This window comes from Argentina silus (assembly GCF_951799395.1).
Source record: "Argentina silus genome assembly, chromosome: 12".
In the NCBI taxonomy this organism is placed as follows: Eukaryota; Metazoa; Chordata; class Actinopteri; order Argentiniformes; family Argentinidae; genus Argentina; species Argentina silus.
Genome location: NC_139666.1, coordinates 3,641,753 through 3,656,427, shown reverse-complemented (window position 1 = coordinate 3,656,427; position 14,675 = coordinate 3,641,753). Strand labels below are relative to the sequence as shown.

Sequence of the window (14,675 nt, the reverse complement as noted above, 5' to 3'; positions counted from 1 at the left end):
GTTGCTTTTAGTCTAGGACTAGTCTAAATGTACTTGAGACCCCTCTACAATAAAAAGAAAAACAATTATCCTAGTCTCGAGGTCCATCTAATTAGTTAACGAGGAAGGAACACAAAAGAGAAAGGAATTGGGGCACTCGATGGAATTGTCATGTGCAAGTGAGATACATGGCTCACGTATATGTAGGCCTAATAGATTTCCTTTATCGTTTGCAATTGTATTAATTCTAAAAAAAACATGGCAAACCTTCAGCAAAAATGTCAAATTGGGAAAAAAATACAGAGGACATGACGTCAGTGTCCTCAATGGTTACGGCCATGTGTGTGAACGCTCCAAATGAACTGAACTGAGACCATCTCGGGAGTTCAGTTCACTGCGGTGCAGTTTATTGTGCAATTACCGAAGGTGCAATGCAGTTAATTGGTCATTCACAAATGTACAAATAACAAGAGAGTGATGCTACATTGGACATATTACACAGGGTTAATACATGTCAGAGAACACAACAAAATTATTTTAACCTGTCAAAATATTTCATTTTCGGAGCAATGTATTGTGAGGAGAAACTTCCCTAAATGCTTCTGGTACAGTAACATCCATGCAGCCTTGGTAAAAGGTGGTAGAAAAGGACAGTTGAAGCTCTTCTCCTTCATGCCTTTTACAATATTACTTTTACGATATTTCCACTCAGAAAAAGTCAAATTGGCTACAAGGCCACCGCAGGCTTTGTTCCATATACCTGTTAATAAGTGAATGAGCTATCCATCAGTCATCATAAGGAAAATGTATCTATGCTAGGACCAGGGGCCGTTGGCAGTCACAATGCTAGAAGAAGGAAGATTTTTTTAAATTATTATTATTTTTTTTTTAAATGAATTTATTTACAGTAGAGAAACTTTTACAGGGTAGTGGGGAAGAGTGAAAAGTTGCAGGTTGCAGTCAGTCTTGTTCACTGTAAAGTCCCTTTATGTCCTCATTACATGTCCACTGCCCGTTGCTTCTGTGACCTCTGACCCTCTTTCCCAGAAAAAACTTTGAGGCTCTTCACTGTTTCATCTTGGCCAAGTTGTCTATGGAGCCTGCTGGGTCCATTTTGTACAGCATGAAGTGTCCCTGCACTGTGGCGGCGCTGATCTCGGGGTGGGCGGCCAGCGCTCGCTCCGCAAAGCAGTCCGCCTCTGTGGCCGGCTCGGCAGGGTAGAATCGGCGGAACATCTGGGTCAGCTGCCAGTGGGTGCAGTGGCCGACATACTGCTTCAGATCAACACGACCAGGCCGGATCAGAGCCGCGTCTAGCCTGGAGGGAGAGAGAGAGAGATGGAGAGAGGGAGAGAGGGAGAGAGAGATGGAGAGAGGGTGTGTGAGGATATGCAGCTGCTAATTAAAGCTAGGTACAGTAGATGGGACTCTCAAAGTGACATCAATATGTCATACACATATAGATGTGATACACATATTATGCCCTATGTAAGAAATACCCTTAAAATCTGACAATCACATTCCATCACCCCTTCAGACAAGTCACCACAACATAGTAGGGACTTGCCTCTCCAGCAAGGGACCATACCTGTCAATAAAGTTGGTTGTCATGAAGACTATTCTGGCCTCCGACGAGGCCACTCCGTCCAGAGCGTTGAGGAGTCCACTGAAGGTCAGCCTTCCCATACCCTGGTAGGCCAATGGGTCTGTGAGACAGGGATGCAACAGTCAGTCATATAGAGCAGCCATGCCTTCATCAGTCAGTTCTATAGACAGTCAGCCAGGCCTTCAACAGTCAGCCAGGCCTTCAACAGTCAGCCAGGCCTTCAACAGTCAGTCCTATAGACAGTCAGCCAGGCCTTCAACAGTCTATAGAGAGCCAACCAGGCCTTCAATAGTCAGTCCTATAGACAACCAGCCAGGCCTTCAACAGTCAGCCAGGCCTTTAACAGTCAGCCAGGCCTTCAGCAGTCAGTCCTAAAGACAACCAGCCAGGCCTTCAACAGTCACTCACCTATATAATTTTGTGGCATTACAGTACTATCATAATTGCACAGATGCAACTTGACACACCGAGGCCAAGTTATCTTTAGGTGTGCCCTGTTTATCACACAAATTCCATACAGATCCAAACATGCACGCATCAGAAAACGCATCAGAAAACAGACGCAATGCAATGCAATAAACGTGGCGTACTCTCTGTGGGCTGCAGGTCTCGGCTGACGAAGGCGGCGTCCACGTCTTCCAGCAGTATGATGCTCTGCTGCGGCGCCACACTCAGCAGGTGGTTGAGGCGGTCGTCGGACAGGCTGCGGTCGCTCAGGCTCATCAGGCAGATGCTGTAGCCCAGCTCTCCAGCCAGAGCCGTGCTGAAACACGCTCGCGCACACACGCACGGTAACACACAGACACAGACACAGACACACACTATGAATAGCAGTCCATTTTTATGCGATTTAGGGTTAGCAAGCAATCTCATATATCTCTCTTATTTGATTCCTGTTTAAACAACTTATAAACACGTCAACTCAACTTCCATCACAATAAGGTGCCTCTCTACACACTCACATGAAGCTGCTCTAGTCTCTACACACTCACATGAAGCTGCTCTAATATCACATTCACAGGAAGCTGCTCTAATATCACATTCACAGGAAGCTGCTCTAATATCACATTCACAGGAAGCTGCTCTAGTCTCTACACTCACATGAAGCTGCTTTTCCCACAGCCTGGAGGTCCATAGAGCAGATAGCCTCTCCTGTAGGGGATGCCTGTATGTTAACAACAAAACAACCATGTTAACCCTAGTCTGGTCAGATCCATCTCATCCATTCATGATAACCCGTCTCTTCCGTTCGGATTCTCTTCTCCCAATCCACTTTGCTTTGCTTCCCCACATCGGCTCCCTCTAACGTCCGCTTCTGTGTGTTATCTACCTCTGTAGCGGTTGGTAGCGATGGCAAGTTAATGTGATGAAACTAAATGCAAGCGAAGTACCTCCCCAGCTGAGGACAGGCTCATTGTAATGTATGGAATGGAATGAGAAACGGTACCACTGCTCATTCCATTCATTGCAATGAGCCCGTCTTCCAACTTCTACTTTCTTTTTTTCACTTCGAATCACACATGTTGTAAATCCTGGAGAGAAGAGGACACAAAAAACGTAACCACAAGATCATATTTATCTGCTTGAGAGCCTGGGTTGATGTTACAATTCCAATTTCAATAAAGCAAGTGACTAAGTCAATCGACTGTGTGACATTCCAGTTCACGTGGTGTGCCGATTGTTGATTGTTGTTGACTGTTGTTAAACGTGGAGCAAGATCCCAAAGCATTTCACTATGTTAATTACGACTTTATGATGATCCTACCTCTGTCTGTGTACCACTTAGGGTTTCCAATGAACTCCTTGACGTCGTCCACAATCCTCTCGGTCACTCCTCCCTCTAGGACCACCGAGCTGAGGGGTCGCCGTCGCCGCGGGAACCCGAAGGGCCTCCACTCCGAGCCCATGGCCGTGTACATCACCGTCCGGCCCTCCTCCTGCTTCAGGGCCAATTCTCTCGCTGCATAAAATGACAACCAATCAACTCCCTCCTTAGGCCATCAAGAGGGAGAAAGACAACCTATCAATACCAGTATTTCCCGCTATATGCACTCGATTTTAGAATTTTAGGAAATATGAGGTACGCAACAACGCATCCAGCTCTCCGCGCTCTCTCCACTTTGAGCAACTCACCATTTGTTGTCGACTTCCTTGTCGGCCATTTTAGCTAGATGACGGTTATTTTTCGATGTGACTTTGCTAGCTAAGACAGTTCCTGAAGGTGATATTTAGCGAGCATACAGTCATACCAAACCCCGGTGAGGCGCTACTCCGGTACTGCTCGGGTGCAATTCAAAACCTCGACCCACAATGCTGAAAAAAAACCCTAGGGGAAACACTGAACACCCACATGTCATGCAACACCACTAAACCTGTACATAACATACAACTGCATTGGGTTCCCCATCGATTGCAGATATCTGACAGAAAAAATCCATGACTTCACCTTCTTGCAAGATGTTGAAGAAGACTTGTCTGTCTCTGCCCAGAGCAGTGAAGGTGACTGACTCCCAGGGTGTTCCTGTGTTCAGATCCACCATCTGTTTCTCCCTGGTCCTCTCCACTCGTATCCACTTCCTCCCATACCTGCAGGCAGGGACGGATTGTAGTCAGCAGTGTGCATGCGGTTAACACTGCCTGTGGTTACACACTATGCATGTAGGTGTACATGCATAGGTGTTACAGCATTACATCATCTCACAATGGGAGATACATGCTGCTATGTTCCGATAATGGTCAGCGCAATCGAAGGGAGTGACTACAGGTGCGCATTATGTGACATCTTACCAAATGATATGGTTTCCTGGGCTGGGGTGGAAATCAAACTGCGTGTGCACCCGTCCGCTCTCGTGCTGCAGGTAGGAGGTCTCCACGCTCAGGTGCTGTGTGTGCCTGGCGTGCTTGGTGATCCAGCTCAGCAGCCAGTGGTAGCTCTTGTCCCTGCTGGGGACCTCCAGGGTTATCATGTAGTTCCTCCGGAAGAAGATCATGCCGAACTGGGCCCCTTTCCTGGCCACAGCCAGCGCCGTCCCCACCCCAACCAGCCCGAAGCCAGCCCCAAAGTAAGGGTTGTCCTTCAAGGCACCAATGAAGTCTGACAGAGGCATGGTGCTTCGAGGTAAGTGTGTTTGCTATGCAATCAGGAGATCACAACTGTTTTTCTACCCCTACAACACCGTGACCTAAAACAAATGAATGAAGTATTGTCATAAGCTAGGTCATTTGTAAGAGGCAAGCTCAGCTGTCTGACTGCTGACCATGTCTTAGCTGTCTGACTGTTGACTGTCACTGATCTGAGACTGTTCGCATGTGCCAATATAGGATAGGACAGGACATATTTTAGATTATCTGCATACCTTATTAAAATGAGCATCCCGAGGACGTGTTCTTCCTGTCTTCACATCATATTACTTTCCTTTCTAAGTCCCATCGGTAAAGGCATGTTACCCTTGTTACACCACAACGGCTTGGGTATTTCACTTCCGCAGAGAGTTTGTTTTTTTGACAAATCATGTGGCGACCTCTAGTACACTTCCGTTGTTCAGTGTACACAGCTCCGTCCTCAGGCGTGACTGTTGAATGTAGTTCCTAGTCTGGAAATGTACAAATCAACAACACCGGTGGTGCAGGTTGAATAATTTACAACGATACCTATATTATATATGCAAATGATCTGTGTATCATAGAAATTAGCAAATGAGCAAATTTCCGAATGTGTAACTTAGAGCGGACTGGAAAGACTGCGCTACAAAACAAGTCATGGGGATGTTTGGTTAAAGTGATAGCGTACATTTACAGTAAGTAATTTACGATTTACTGAGTGAGGAAGCTAACATCAGAAAAGGTAGATTGTCAATAGATCAACCGTTTGTTTAGATCAACATTAATGTTAATATAGTATGTCCACAAGCCTAAAGCTGCGTTAGAGGGTTAGCTAGTTAGCGAGCTATCGAAATGTACTATTTTTCGGATGCAGTCGGTCAGAACTGTGTGGTGATGTTGGAATAGGGTGACTGCTGGAATAGACGATATTCCGCTTTTGTGTCAGTACCGAACATTTTTTGCTCTCAAAATTCTGTTCACCTTGTTGGAAACTAAGATAAACTAACCCTAACACACTGAGGCTTTCTATTTAGCATGTTCAATGCAAATTGCAATTCACTTGAAGGGGCTATATTAGTTCTGGCCACTCAATACTAAAGAGTAGGTGTCAAACTCCTACAGGAGGTAGGTAGGCTTTGTCTTTGAATAGTGTTAGGCCTAGTTTTAAACCTGATAGTTGTTATATGCCATAATGCTGATGTACTAGATAGACTAGGCAGGAGGCTTATATGTTTGTGTGTTGCAATGTCATGGAAGGCTCCTTGTGAACTCTTATGCTCCAAACAAAAACATCCAAACAGGATTGGTTACACAAAGGGAAATGGAATCTGAGATATGTATCCTAATGTTTCCCACCCACTACTTTATTTACTTTTTACTAAATGCTTTCTCTCTCAACAGATACATGAGGTGATGGAGAAGGAGGGATTGTACCTCTGTGAGAAATGCGGGGAGAATGTTCCAGATGGCGGTGATTTCTCCTCTCACCTTTGTGCCAAGGACTTGACGTCGGTTAACGCCACCATAAAGGCACAGTTGAAAAGTTACAAGTGCCCTTTGTGCAGTGAGGCCTTTCTTATGCCGGGTGCCCTGAAGCGCCACTTCCGAACCCATCGTGATGAATCTAAAGGTCCGTTCCACTGCTCTGAGCAGGGTTGCCTGTTCAGCGTCCCAGACCTGCGCGCATACCAGGACCACCTGAGCTCCCAGCATGCTCTCACACTGGTGCCTTGCACGTTCCGTTCCTGCAGCCAAGCGTTCCGCTCGCAGGCGGAGATGCAGGGGCACCGGCGCAACCACATGCCCTTTCACTGCCCGCGCTGCGACTTCGTTACCGCTCAAGCTAAGATGCTGAGTGCCCACTGTCTGGAACACGACTGTCCAGCTGCTGCTCCTGAGGGTAAGACCAGTGTCAATGATGCCGTTCACGGTGACTTTAACCTCGTCCCCAGACACCTTTGTCCCAAATGCTCGGAAGGACTGGTGGACCAATACGGACCAATCGAATAGACAGGGAGAAAATGCCTGTCACATTGGCGTCACCTGGCATCAGTTATCTCTCACAGCACTTTTCTGATTCAGAGCCACGCCTCGCAGTCGTGTGATTTGCTGAACTCAAATAATGACATGCTTTCCTCCCCCTAAGCCTTAGGGGGAGGAAAGCATTTGTCATTATTTGAGTTCAGCAAATCACAGGGCCTAAGGCCAGGTTTGAGTCGTTGTTATTCCAGGTTTGCATGCATTAGCCTGGGGACAAGATTTACTGTGACTTACTTTAGCAGATGCACATGTAGTGCACACAGTGGGGAGAGAGTAATGCAGATTTCTTTTGTATACACACACACACACACACACACACACACACACACACACACACAGTGTAACTCTGACTTCTTTTGTGGTGTTCTGTTGCTTTTCATCAAGGGTAGAGCTGACATTGTATGCCTCACGTTGTGTACACTTCTTTGGTCAGGAGGCGAGAAAATGACTGGGCTGTGTGGAAGCAGCCAACCGGCTCCAGAAACCATCTCTGGCAGGCCAAAAAGGGCACGCAAATGCAATTCAGCATATATGTCATCATCACAAGAGGAGGATGAGGAAGAGCACCACAACAAAAGAGCAAAGGAGGAAATGCATAAAGACAAGTCATCTGTTGCTCCAAACATCAATGGCCACCACCACTCTAAAGGTAGTGTGTACTTACTGTACAGTTGGAGCCTACTGAGAGATGCACAATGCCTAATATCTAATATCTGTCTGCATTGTTGTTCCCCTTGTTTCCTCGTTTCATGGAGTAGCTAATTACAACTTATAGATTAATGTATATTACAGTAAATTGTGAACTATGCTTTAACGTAAATGTTAAACATGCAGATCCAGTACAAGGAAAGATCCCACTCAAATAATACTGTTTAATTTGCTCTTTCTGTCATGAAGGTCATATATTGGAGGACACAGAGCATATGTTTCGCACTCACATGTGCCCAGAGTGCCGGCGGTGCTTTAAAATGCGCTCCCACCTCCAGGAGCACCTCCACCTGCACTTCCCTGACCCCAGCCTCCAGTGCCCCACCTGCAAGCACCACTTCACCAGCAAGAGCAAGCTCCGCGTCCACATGCTTCGCGAGTCTGGCCAGAAAGTCCACCGCTGCCACTTCTGCGACTATGCCGCCGTGGAGCGCAACTCGCTCCGCCGCCACCTGGCCAGTGTGCATGCTGACGAGGCGGGGGGGGAGATCCACACAGACGTCTACCCCTGCCCTTCCTGCGGTGAGAGCTTTCGCCAGAGCCGAGCCCTTAAAGCCCACATGAAGTCTCACCATACCTCACGAGACGGCCAGCCACTCGTCTGCTTCCAGGAGGGCTGCACGTTCCAGAGCTCTGACCGGAAGGAGCTGCTGAAGCACGTGGCCGACATGCACCAGGTGAAGGCTGTGGAGTGCTGCCACCACGCCTGTAACGCTGTCTTCGGGAACCAAGAGGACATGGAGGCCCACCATAGGACCCACCTGGCCTTCCACTGCTCGCAGTGTGACTTCTGCTCATCCAACAAGAGCCTGTTTCAGCAGCACAAAAGGCAGGGCCATGCCGGGGATGATGAACTCAGCTGCAACTTTTGCCCCTTCACCACTTTTAACCTTGTGGAGTTCCAGCAGCATGTCAGCCATTTTCATGCCAGTGAGAAGATCCATTGCTGCCCACAGTGCAACTTTGTCACAGCGCACAAGCGAGTCCTCGGCCGGCACATACTGATGCACAGTGGTGAGAACAGGATTCTTAAGTTCTAATCAAATATTGTATTATTGATGTATTAAAGGGATAGTTTACTATTTTACCACTTAAAGTCAGGTGGTTCCTTACCTTGAAAGTAGTTTATGGGCCAGGAGACACTGTCCATTCATAGTTCAGAGAAGTTTAAACTGTTACTTGTACTGTATTAACCGTTATTCATGTATTGAACATATTTTTCTTTCAAGGTGAAAAGCCCCATAAGTGTAACCTGTGTGACTTCAGGTGCCGGGATGAGACCTACCTCTCAAAGCACATGCTCACTCACTCAGATGACAAGAACCACATGTGTTCTGAGTGTGGATATGTGACCAAATGGAAGCACTACCTAAATGTGCACATGCGGAAACATGCTGGTGACCTCCGGTAGGTGTCCTCTCATGACTTTTGGGATTCCAGTTGGATCTTTTGTGGCAGTAACACACTGATGAGAATACACAGTCGTTTATACAAATTGATCTTTTTTCTCTCCTAGGTACCAGTGTGACCAGTGTTCATATCGTTGTCACCGCATAGACCAGCTGAACAGCCACAAGCTCCGGCATCAGGCCAAGTCCCTGATATGTGAGGTCTGTGCCTACTCCTGCAAGCGCAAGTATGAGCTTCGCAAGCACATGTTGCTCAAGCACCCTCAGGGAGAGGGGCATCAGCCACCCATCTTCCAGTGCAAGTACTGCACCTATCAGACATGCTACCGCCAGGCCCTTCACAACCACGAGAACTGCAAACACACCAGGACTAGAGAGTTCCGCTGTGCCCTCTGCCCATACTCCACTTACAGCAGCACAGGGCTTTTCTTACACAAGAGGAAGGCCCATGGATATGTGCCTGGGGATACGTTGTGGCTAGAGAACTACGCCAAGAAGGAGAGTGAGAATAACTCAGTCGACCTTCTGCAGGGCTTCTACATGATGTCATCTCAAGATGGAGCCAAGAACTCTGCCGAAGGTCCTGTTGAGAATGAACGAGAAAAAGACGCCGTTGCAGGCCCTTTGGTTCAAAACGGAAACAACCCGAAAACTGTACCTGCCCCTGAAACCACGGAAACAGCAGACAGCAACGCAGATGTTGTCACACACGAGATGGTCAACAATGGGATTTCAGCGAGTAACTATTCAACAGACAATCCAGAGCAATATTGTACGTTGGCTTTGACCACAATAGCAAAAACGGGAAGCACTGAGAAAACATCCATGCTGAGTGAGAAAGAAATCTGTGGGGACTTAACTCACAGATCCACTGTTGACCCTAAAACATCTCAAAGGGACTCTCCAAGGGAAATGTTAGCCATCACCTCAGCAAGTGAGGTAGAAGAGGATGATGTGGCTCTGGGGGATCACCCTGACCCAAGTGATCCAGCAGACGGGGAAGCTCCTCCCGTCTCTACAAGTCAGCAAGTACAGGCTTTGGAGAATGTGCCCTATACAACTGAGCCAGCAGAAGCTGGTAGGGTTAGCGGCTCTCTTGCTGAACCATTGGCACAAGCCACTGAGTCTGAGATCCATCTGAAGGCCATGAGGAAGCAGGACAAGGACCAAGCAGAGGCACTGGTCTTGGAAGGTCGGGTGCAGATGCTGGTGGTGCAGAACGAGGCTAACGGCTCTGTTGTGTACCGATGTAACCACTGCTCCTATGTAACACGCAAGCAGACCTCTCTGCAGCACCACTGCCACTCAGTTTGCCACGCAAGGTGGAAGGATCTCAAATGCAAGGCTTGTGGAGCTCAATTCAAGCAAAAGCGTGGTCTGGACACCCACTGCCTTAGAAAGTGTCCTGCACTTCGGTTAAGGACCAGAAGATTTGTTCGAATGCCCTCTGCTGGTCAAGCTACAGTAGGGGAATCTGTTCAGAGTCAAGATGGATTAGAGCACCCTAATAAAGCCACATCCACAGATCAATCAGACACACATCCTTGTGTCAACGAGACCACCAGAGGTTCCGTAGCTGCGCAATCAGAGCTGAGAGGAGAGGAAGAAAACGTGTGCATTTTAACCAATCCCAAAGGCTCTTTTGAAAAAGGATCTAACTCCAGGAAACAGAAAAGTAAAGGAAGAAGGAAAATTGGAAAAGCAAAGAGGCATGTGAAGGTTGGAAAATGTAATAAAAGGAGAGCGTCAGAAAATTCTGAAAAAGTGAATCCTGGGAACTCCAAGAAGGACAATGCGCAAAGCTACACAAAGGATGATGAAAAGTTAATGTGTCAGATCTGCAGTTTTTCTTCATGCAGGCTTGCGACAATAGAGCGCCACTGCTCAATGTGCACAAGCAAACCTCCCAAAAAGACGGCTGCTGGAAGCCCTCAGAAACCAGATGATTGTGATAATGATGAAGAGCTGGAAGAGGAAAGGGAGAAGCAGAATAGTAATAGAATAGGTGATTCTGGAGAAGATGTATTAAAGGTATCAAAGCTAGGCCATAAATTCTCCTGTCCCAGTTGTCCTTTCATGTGCAACCAGAAGAGGGCTCTGGACACCCACGAGAAGCGAGGCTGCATGAAGGCCAACGAGGTGCAGTGCCAACTCTGCTCATTTGTGGCCAAGTCCAAGAAAGCACTAAGTAACCATGTACTGATGCATCAGAAAAACGAGCAGACACCTTTCAAGCTTGGGAAAAAGGTTGTGTTACGTTGCAAGAAATGTCCCTTTGTTTGTAAGCAAGAGCGTTGCATGACCCAGCATGTGGCCCTCAAGCATGATGGTGCAAGGCCCCACCGCTGTCGCTTCTGCGCCTTCAGTACCACTCGGCGCTACCGCCTAGAGGCCCACGAGTCTCTCCACACTGGCGTGGGCCGCCATAGCTGTGAGATCTGTAACCGGACCTTCGGCACCACCTCCAAGCTCCGGCAGCACCGGGAGCGTGTCCATGACCAGGACAAGCAGCCCTGCCACTTCTGCTCACTCTGTGATTTTAGCAGCTACACGCTCAACGACATTGGGCGCCATACCCTCAGTTGCCACACAGGGGAACTCCAGCACATCTGCAGCAAGTGTGAGGCCCCCTTCAGCTCAGATGCGGCACTCAAGCAGCACTGCAACCGCCAACATCCAAGCCAAGACAGCCTAGCCTGCCTTAAGTGTGACTTCACCTGCCGTAGCCAGGCCTCGCTCAGGGGCCACCAGCAGAGCAAGCACCCTCAGTTGGAGTGCACCACCTGCCAGGAGGTCTTCGACACCCGGGAGAGCCTGGAGGTGCATCGGAGGACACACCTTGCCCAGCGGTGTCAGCTGTGCCCTTTTGCCACCCGCAAGCGGCAGCTGCTCGTTCAGCACCTCCTGGACAAACACGAGGATGGCCCCGCAGAGGACAAGCCCTTGAAGTGTGCCATCTGTGAGTTTGCCTGCCGCCACCAGCTGGTCTTTGAGCAGCATGCCCGCTCCCACGGGGGCACCCGCCTCTACAAGTGCACAGACTGCCAGTTCTCGACCCGCAACAAGCAGAAGATAACGTGGCACATTCGCATACACACGGGGGAGAAGCCATACCACTGTGAGCAGTGTAGCTACACCTGTGCAGATCCCTCAAGGTTAAAGGTGAGGCTGGCCGTTCTTTATAGGCGGGCGAGTTGTTGACAAACACCATCTGTTTTTATACCCCATGGTTGCGAACTCATCGGTTTTGTTGGCTTGTAATCAAAGCATTATCTGCAAAATTTGCCCGATAAATCATTTCTTTGTCTTTCATGACATTGTTATGCTAGATATGTTGGATAGCTAGCTAACCGATCCCTAGCCATGATATTAGCGTAGACGTGTGTCATGCTAGCCCTTGCTGTAAGACTTCTCCAATCATCTCGTACAGTTGAACTTGAACAAGGTTTTACTCCACGATACTTGAATAATCCACAGTCTCACAGCATATTACTTACTTACTATAACAATGCATTTTAGTGTGGCCATTGGAAGATTGGGTTCTTTCACTCCTTGAATGTGACCTGTGACCTTTGTGTGACCTGTGACCTAAGCTCTATTTATCGGTTTAGTACCACATGAGGATCCACCAGGAGGAGAAGAAGTATCTCTGCCCCGAGTGTGGCTACAAATGCAAGTGGATGAGCCAGCTGAAGTACCACATGACCAAACATACAGGTATTGCAGTCCAATACTGACTACTACTGAAAATATTACTATGGCATACACAAAGTTTGGGTTCCATTAAAGGTCCAGTATGCAGTTTTGTGTGTTGATGAACACATATTCTACGTTTGCTAATAGCGCCAAACGTGTGCATATCCTTAAAAACAAACCAAACGTGAAATAGGCACGTAAAGGTTAGTGTCCTACCCGCCACCAGATTTGAGAAAAAGCTTTGTTTGGACCAATACAGCACTATTCACTTCATCATGTGATCTAATTCCTTGATGGCTACCAATTTATCATCGACATTTAGCACTATTTTAAAGGTAACATCTCCATACTGGACCTTTAGCACTTGGTGTTTACTTTACTATATTATTATATTTACTTTATTATTTTAAGTGATGTTTTAGTACCTCATTGAAGCACCTTATATTACCTTGTGCCAAGAGACACATAGTAGTGGTTGCAGAGTGGTTTGCCAAAAGGTTTTACCTGGTTACCAGGTACTTATTACCTTTTACAGTGAAAAATGAAGTAGAATAATGTTTGATATTATTTTATTACCGTCTCTCATCAGGAGATAAACCATACTCATGTGAGGAGTGCGAGTATCGAACCAACCGAGGTGATGCCCTCCGCATCCACCAGGAGACAAGGCACCGCGACACTCGCTCCTACATCTGCGAGAAGTGTGGCAAGGGCTTCAAAACGCGCTTCCTGCTCAAGACCCACCAACGCAAGCACAGCGAGGACCGGCCTTACGTGTGCGGCCTGTGCAACAAGGCCTTCCGCTGGCCAGCGGGCCTCCGCCACCACTACCTCAGCCACACCGGCCTGCAACCCTTCCTCTGCTGCCACTGTCCCTACCGTGCCAAGCAGAGGTTCCAGGTGGTCAAGCACCTGCAGAGGCACCACCCCGACCAGCCTGTGGAGCAGGGGGTGATCAAAGACCCCTCGGCCCTCAGCCTCACCCTGCAGGAGGCACGAGTAGGATCGCTGGGGGAGGAGGAGGAGGTGGTGGAGGAAAGTTTGGTACAGGAGGTCAAAGAGGCCATTACAGAGGAGGGGTGACGGAGCTCTCTTTTTTGGACAGGGTTCATGATGAAAAACCACTCTCTCAATTGGGAACAACTCACAGTTGAACTATTGTTATGATATAGCGTTCATTCTTCATACTCCCCATATTGTGGATGACCTGACCAAACTTTTGTAGTTTGAACACATTTTAACTTCAATACATACCTGGTGGACTGAGCATGTGCAGTGTACACTACAAACATGCCATGGTCATTTAAAATCTTTAAAACAATGTAATTTTATCATGTTGTATAGAAATAACTACATAATTGTAAGGGAATGGTTGAAATGTATTTAAAATGGATTAACAAATGAAGGTTGAAATTACTACCAGATCTGCTAATCTATAATTCTCCATAATAATATGCCTTTTGTATGAAAACATACTGTATGTAAGCTTTCAAAACAACAGTCTTTCATCTGCCTCTTTATTTACAGGACTTGATGCACCTAAATACATTTACACCATATACATGGTTACCGTGACAACGCTAGTGAGTCTACTTGCCTTTTTCACAGGTTTTTTGGGTGCATTACACCTTGGCAAAACAACCACCAGGGGTCATCTTTCCACAAGATGTTGGAAACATTCCTTTGAGATTCAGGTCCATGATGACATGATTGCGTCACGCAATTTCTGCAGATTTTTCAGGTGCACTTTCAAGCTGTGAATCTCCCATTCTACCACATCCCAAAGGTGTTCTATTGGATTCAGATCCGGTGACTGGGAAGGCCACTGAAGAACACTGAACTCATTGTCATGTTCGTGAAACCAGTTTTACGGGCCCAAAGTGTGCCAAGAAAACATTCCCCACACTATTACACCACCTCCACCATGAGGTGTACAGGTGTTCCTAATAAAGTGCTCAGTGAGTGTATATTCCATGTCTGACATAATTTCAAGTGTCCATGAAGACATGATTTGTTCTAAATTAAGGTTTATCCAAGGACATAATTTCAAATTTCTCCAACCAGGCAATCATTTGTCCTTTTCCAAATTGAAGCAAGAACTCAAAAACAATAAGCTACTCTTCAGATAATTCATC

The 14,675-nt window shown here is 47.3% G+C and overlaps 2 protein-coding genes across 2 annotated transcripts; one reads left to right on the top strand and one right to left on the bottom strand.

The window, feature by feature from the left end:
* Window positions 1-359: 359 nt before the first annotated feature.
* Window positions 360-5,071, bottom strand: bcs1l (BC1 (ubiquinol-cytochrome c reductase) synthesis-like). The gene is made up of 8 exons (XM_083681351.1): window positions 4,942-5,071; window positions 4,373-4,767; window positions 4,032-4,171; window positions 3,351-3,545; window positions 2,687-2,750; window positions 2,176-2,348; window positions 1,568-1,685; window positions 360-1,297 (listed from the first exon to the last, which is right to left on the bottom strand). The coding sequence occupies exons 2-8, from the start codon at window positions 4,690-4,692 to the stop codon at window positions 1,045-1,047; spliced, it is 1,263 nt and encodes a 420-aa protein (XP_083537477.1). The 5' UTR covers window positions 4,693-4,767; window positions 4,942-5,071; the 3' UTR covers window positions 360-1,044.
* A 136-nt stretch (window positions 5,072-5,207) lies between these two features.
* On the top strand, window positions 5,208-14,086 carry znf142 (zinc finger protein 142). Its single transcript, XM_083682363.1, has 8 exons — window positions 5,208-5,382; window positions 6,089-6,587; window positions 7,161-7,376; window positions 7,625-8,449; window positions 8,665-8,842; window positions 8,952-12,006; window positions 12,456-12,561; window positions 13,130-14,086. Exons 2-8 carry the CDS (start codon window positions 6,101-6,103, stop codon window positions 13,621-13,623), a joined length of 5,361 nt encoding a protein of 1,786 aa, XP_083538489.1. The 5' UTR covers window positions 5,208-5,382; window positions 6,089-6,100; the 3' UTR covers window positions 13,624-14,086.
* The last annotated feature ends 589 nt before the right edge of the window (window positions 14,087-14,675 follow it).

What these genes read in the sequence shown, in the direction of transcription:
- bcs1l (XM_083681351.1), bottom strand. Translation starts at nt 4,692, where the DNA reads ATGCCTCTGTCAGACTTCATTGGTGCCTTGAAGGACAACCCTTACTTT. An exon ending in TGTGGGAAAAGCAGCTTCAT is followed by an intron (nt 2,349 to 2,686) that starts GTGAGTGTAGAG and finishes AGCGTGTTTCAG; the next exon opens with CACGGCTCTGGCTGGAGAGC. An exon ending in AGACCTGCAGCCCACAGAGA is followed by an intron (nt 1,686 to 2,175) that starts GTACGCCACGTT and finishes CCTGTCTCACAG; the next exon opens with ACCCATTGGCCTACCAGGGT.
- znf142 (XM_083682363.1), top strand. Translation starts at nt 6,101, where the DNA reads ATGGAGAAGGAGGGATTGTACCTCTGTGAGAAATGCGGGGAGAATGTT. An exon ending in TCCAGCTGCTGCTCCTGAGG is followed by an intron (nt 6,588 to 7,160) that starts GTAAGACCAGTG and finishes TTCTTTGGTCAG; the next exon opens with GAGGCGAGAAAATGACTGGG. An exon ending in CAGATCCCTCAAGGTTAAAG is followed by an intron (nt 12,007 to 12,455) that starts GTGAGGCTGGCC and finishes TTATCGGTTTAG; the next exon opens with TACCACATGAGGATCCACCA.